This window comes from Cebus imitator, unplaced genomic scaffold (genome assembly GCF_001604975.1).
Source record: "Cebus imitator isolate Cc_AM_T3 unplaced genomic scaffold, Cebus_imitator-1.0 Scaffold214, whole genome shotgun sequence".
Taxonomy (NCBI): Eukaryota; Metazoa; Chordata; class Mammalia; order Primates; family Cebidae; genus Cebus; species Cebus imitator.
The window spans coordinates 3033225-3038476 of NW_016107529.1; the positions used below are offsets into that span (position 1 = coordinate 3033225).

Sequence of the window (5252 nt, forward strand, 5' to 3'; positions counted from 1 at the left end):
CTCAGGAGGCTGAGGCAGGAGAATTGCCTGAACCCAGGAGGCGGAGGTTGCAGTGAGCCGAGATCGCGCCATTGCACTCCAGCCTGGGTAACGAGTGAAACTCCGTCTCAAAAAAAAAAAGAAAATATGTATAATAAAAAGTTTTAAAAATGGTCAGAACATGATTATAAAATATAGGGATATATTTTAATTGCTTTCTATTTTAAATTTATACTTTTTTAACGAAATGTTTAATGCAATATTTGTGTGTATTTACAAGATAAAGAATACATAAAAATTAATTCATAGTACATTGAAAGAAGTGATTTCTGATTACATGAATTGCAAACAGTTTTAAAGATCTATGACGAGTTTTGTTTTCTTCCAGTTCTGGTGTTACAACTTTTTGTTTATATAGCCTCACATGGATATGATATTGAAAGTCTGAATTAGAGACTTGTTTAACCCTTTCTGTAATGGACATTTAAAGTGACTCTGATAATTATTACTGTTTTCCATTAATAACAGTGAAGTTTAAACAGGTGCTTAGACAGAGGCAGGGTCTGGGTTTGTTTGAACTTCTTTAGATCTTATGATACTGATTTTTGCTATGTGCTAATAAGTGGAGGGATAAAGTACACTTTTGTATTTGACAAATTTTTTTTTTTGAGACGGAGTCTCACTCTGTCGCCCAAGCGGGAGTGCAATAGCATGATCTCGTCTCACTGCAACCTCCGCCTCCCAGATTCCAGTGTTTCTCCTGCCTCAGCCTCCCAAGTAGCTGGCATTACAGGCACTCACCACCATGCCCGACTAATTTTTTTGTATTTTTAGTAGAGACGGGCTTTTACCATGTTTGCCAGGCTGGTTGTGAACTCTGACCTCAGGTGATCACCTGCCTCAGCCTCCCAAAGTGCTGGGATTACAGACAGCCACAGCACCCGGCCTACATTTGACAATTTTTATAAGTTGTTACGGTCTTTGTGAACAGCTGAGTATTGGTCAGTCATATGCATTCTCCTGTTTTGTTTTATTTTCACATCACAGTTATTTTTGTCATAATTATAGGGCATTTTGAAGACCTGGGACATCATCTTTTTTGCATTTTCTAATTTGGAAAGAAAGAAGTGAGCATTTGATGATTTGAATTGTCAAGAATTGCAAAGGAATAAGTGTTATTCACACTGTAAGAGGGTATAAATAGGCACAAAGTGGTACTTTGAATATAAAGCATCTTCACAAGTTTAGCAATAGGATTTGTTATGTGGTAAGCCTGCAGTGGGAAATTTTAAAAGGAAAGGAAAGGGAAATAAGAAAGGTACTAACATATATTTAGAACCTATATGTGCTACATTTTACACATATTATCTCCTTTAATCTTCATAAAAGCCTTATGAAGGGAGTACTGTATTAGCATTTCTATTTTACATATGAGAAAAACTAAGGCCTAGAGAGTTTAAATTATTCCCATAAGGTCATCTGACTAGACAATAATCAAGTTGAAATAGGAACATGGAAGTGCCACATTAAAGAAAATTACATGTAAATACACAAATGGAACCTTTTAATGAGTATTTAGCTGGAACATTATATAGAATATATATTATAAATCACCTTACTTTGTCTCTTTACAGTTAGGCAGGTCATACAGATTCTGCCATATGATGTCAGTTGTAACCATTAGGCATATAAACCTTGAGGTCACTCTTTAAACAGATTAAAATGTGTTTGGCTGTTGTTGCAAAAGTTGAGTGGCTCAATTTTCTGAATTTGGATATGAATGATATAGTCCTTCCCAGAAAAGTGTACATTAATGTTTGTTTTTCCATTCATACATTTATGTATTTATGTATTTATTTTTTGAGATACAGTTTCACTCTTGTTGCCCAGGCTGGAATGCAGTGGTACAATCTCTGCTCACTGCAACATCTGCCTCTTGGGTTCAAGCAATTCTCCTGCCTCAGCTTCCTGAGTATCTGGGATTACAGGCACCTGCCATCATGCCTGGCTAATTTTTATATTTTTAGTGGAGATGGGGTTCACCATGTTGGTCAGGCTATTCTCAAACTCTTGACCTCAGGTGATCCACCCACCTTGGCCACCCAAAGTGCTGGGATTACACGTATGAGCTACTGTGCCCAGCTCCATTCATACATTTATTTTATTATTATTTTTTCATTTATTTATTTATGCAGTAACTTTACTTTTCAAGGAAGCAATAAGCAAATGTTTACTGAGTATTATGTTTCAGACATAACATTGAAGATACCAGTATTAAAAATAATTTAACCCATTATTCTATGGAGTTTACATTCTAGTGTGGGGAAATGAAGACTAAGTTCAATCGGTATAGTAGATTGTGTTGTGATAATAAAGATATACGGCATATGGCAAGATATTTCAGCAGTATAATAATTTAAGTTCAAGTGTGCAAATATGTAATTCTCTTAATTTTTAGAACGGACTTTACTTTTTTACTCTAAGCCTAACTTAGAGAACTGGGGAAGGTACTTAGAAGATATTTGGAACATGGTGGGGTATTTTTAGTTGTCGGAATGACGGAGCTTGCTACTGGCATTTAGCACCTGTGCATACCAAGACTGCTAAGCATCTTGCTATGCACAGGACAGTACTGTCCTATGAAGAATTGACCCACCTAAAATGCCAAGAGTACCCCTGTTGAGAAGCACTGACTAACCTGGTTCATGGTAGACAATTTCATCTGGATCTTTTCAGGCAAATTGATTATTATCCAATTTCAAATTCAGGATTATTAGACTATTCCTAGCCTGGTTCAAATCGCTTAGATTCTGCCCATCTCCTCTGTGATACTAGTTCTTATGTCTTACGAATCTCACTATGTCATAGACTGTCTTTGAAGAGTCATCTACTTTTCTAGCTAACTCCAGTGCTTTGCTCTAATCCCATTGGAAATGTAAAGGATCTCTCTATACTGTTCTACAGCCTGTGGGATATTGAGAAGGATGGGTATCCTTGGGTTCTTCTGTTTACTGTGTTTGCTGCTCCCTTGCTTGCTTTTTTTTTTTTTTTTTTTTTTTTTTTTTTTTTTTTTTTTTTTTTTTTTTTTTTTTTTTTTTTTTTTTTTTTTTTTAAAAAAAAAAAAAATGCAATTATTATCCCAAAGCCTAACTCACTACTTCTGAATGTTCTCAACTATATTAGTTTGCTAGAGTTAGCAAAATACCACAAATTGGCCAGCTTAAGCAGAAATTTATTATCTCACAGTTGTGAAGATTAGAAGTCTGAAATCAAGGAGAAAGCAGGGTTGGTTCCTCCTGAGGGCTGTATGGAAAGGATCTCTTCCATGTTGCTCTCCTTGATTTATAGATGGACATTTTCATGTTCATATGGTATTCTTCTTGTATGCATACCTGTGTCCAAATTTGCCCTTTTTATATAAGGGTATCAGTCATATTGGATTAGGAGACTACCCCAATCACTTCATTTTATTTTGATTACCTCTGTGAAGACCCTGTCTTCAAATAAGGTCACATTCTGAGGTATTAGGAGTTAAGACTTCAATTCAGCTTAAGTATTCTTGTGGGATACAGTTCAATCCATAAAACTAATGATATTCTTTTCTTTTTTTATAATTTAAAAAATACAGAAAATCAAAATTAAAATATCCCAATACAACATTTAAAAAATTATATAAAGTAAAAGGAGAGAAAGAAAAAGCCAGCTGCAGTGTCTCATGCCTGTAATCCCAGCACTTTGGGAGGCTGAGGCGGGCAGATCACTTCAGGTCAGGAGTACGAGACCAGTCTGGCCAACTGGCGAAACCCTATCTCTACTAAAAATACAAAAAAAAAAAAAAAAAAAAAAAAAAAAAGATTGCTGGACATGGTGATGCACACCTGTAATCTCAGCTGTTTAGGAGGCTGAAGCACAAGAATCACTTGAACCTGGGAGGCAAAGATTGCAGTGAGCTGAGATGGTGCCACTGCACTCTAGCCTGGGCAGCATAGCAAGACCATGTATAAAAAAAATAAAATAAAAAGGCCCTACTTCCATTCTGATCTAATTCTCCGACTTGGCTATATTTTTCTTTTCCATGTCAGTCAGTACATACAGAACTATCTCGTTTTTTTTACTGGAACAGTATTCCATTTTATGGGTATATTGCAGTTTAATTAGCTGTTACACTACTGACGAGCACTTAGGTTGTTTACAACTTTTATTATAAACAATACAGAGTTTTGTATATTATAAACAAAACAGTTCTTGTATACATCTGTTTGCATCTGTGGATGTTTTCAGTAAGATAACATTTTAAAACTATGTGTTGAGTCATACTGAATAAACACAATTTTAAAAGATATTGTCAAATTAATCTACCAGTGTATATTACTACCAGCAGAATATGAGAACTATACCTTAACCACTGTTAGATATTACCAGTGTTTTAAAAAAAAAATCTTTGCTAGTCTCATAAAAAAAAAAAAAAGTGTATCTCATTGTTTTATCTTGTCATGAGTTGTATATACTGTATCTATTGGGCATTTTATTTATTTTTTCTATGTATTTACCAATGTGAGTTCTTTGCCTTATTTCCTTGGAGGTATTTGTTGGTTATTGAAGCTACTGTTTTAATAATAAATTAATGTTGTTTATAATAATTGCAATAGCTCATTAAGGTTTCCCAGATCCATTCTTGCTCTCTTCCTTGTTTTCAGTGTGCCCCCCCCGCCCCCCAGCTGTGGCTATTCAGATCTGATCATGTCTTTCTCTGTGATTAAAATGCTTAAGCGGGGGCCAGGAACGGTGGCTCACACCTGTTATCTCAGCACTTTAGGAGGCCAAGGCAGGCAGATCACCTGACTTGAGGAGTTCGAGACCAGCCTGGCCAGCATGGTGAAACCCCATCTCTACTAAAAATACAAAAATTAGCCGAGCATGGTGGCACATGCCTATAATCCCAACTACTTGGGAGGCTGAGGCAGGAGAATTGCTTGAACCCTGGAGGTGGAGGTTGCAATGAGCCGAGATCACGCCATTGCACTCTAGCCTAGGCGACAGAGCAAGACTCTATCTCAAAAAAAAAAAAAAAAAACAACTTAAGGGCTTTCCCATTTCTCTATTAAAAAGGCCAAAACAGATCCTACAGAGCCTTTGCTTAGTGTAGCCTCAGCTTATTCCATGCAATCCCCTAACACTTGGGGCCTCAAGTCATATTAACTTTTTTTAGTTCTTTGGTGGGTTCATGCTTCTTCATCTAATAGAAACTGTGCACATACTATTTCCTCTACTTT

At 36.2% G+C, this 5252-nt stretch overlaps 2 protein-coding genes across 2 annotated transcripts in view; both read left to right on the forward strand.

Moving 5' to 3' along the window:
• LOC108318067 (anaphase-promoting complex subunit 10-like) overlaps nt 1-4717 on the forward strand; it is a 9294-nt gene extending 4577 nt beyond the window's left edge. Inside the window, exon 2 of the mRNA XM_037745788.1 lies at nt 4677-4717. Coding sequence (XP_037601716.1) covers nt 4677-4717 — 41 coding nt within the window. The remainder of the gene's footprint in view (nt 1-4676) is intronic.
• ZFYVE9 (zinc finger FYVE-type containing 9) overlaps nt 1-5252 on the forward strand; it is a 217410-nt gene that overhangs the window by 121076 nt on the left and 91082 nt on the right. The window lies entirely within an intron of this gene.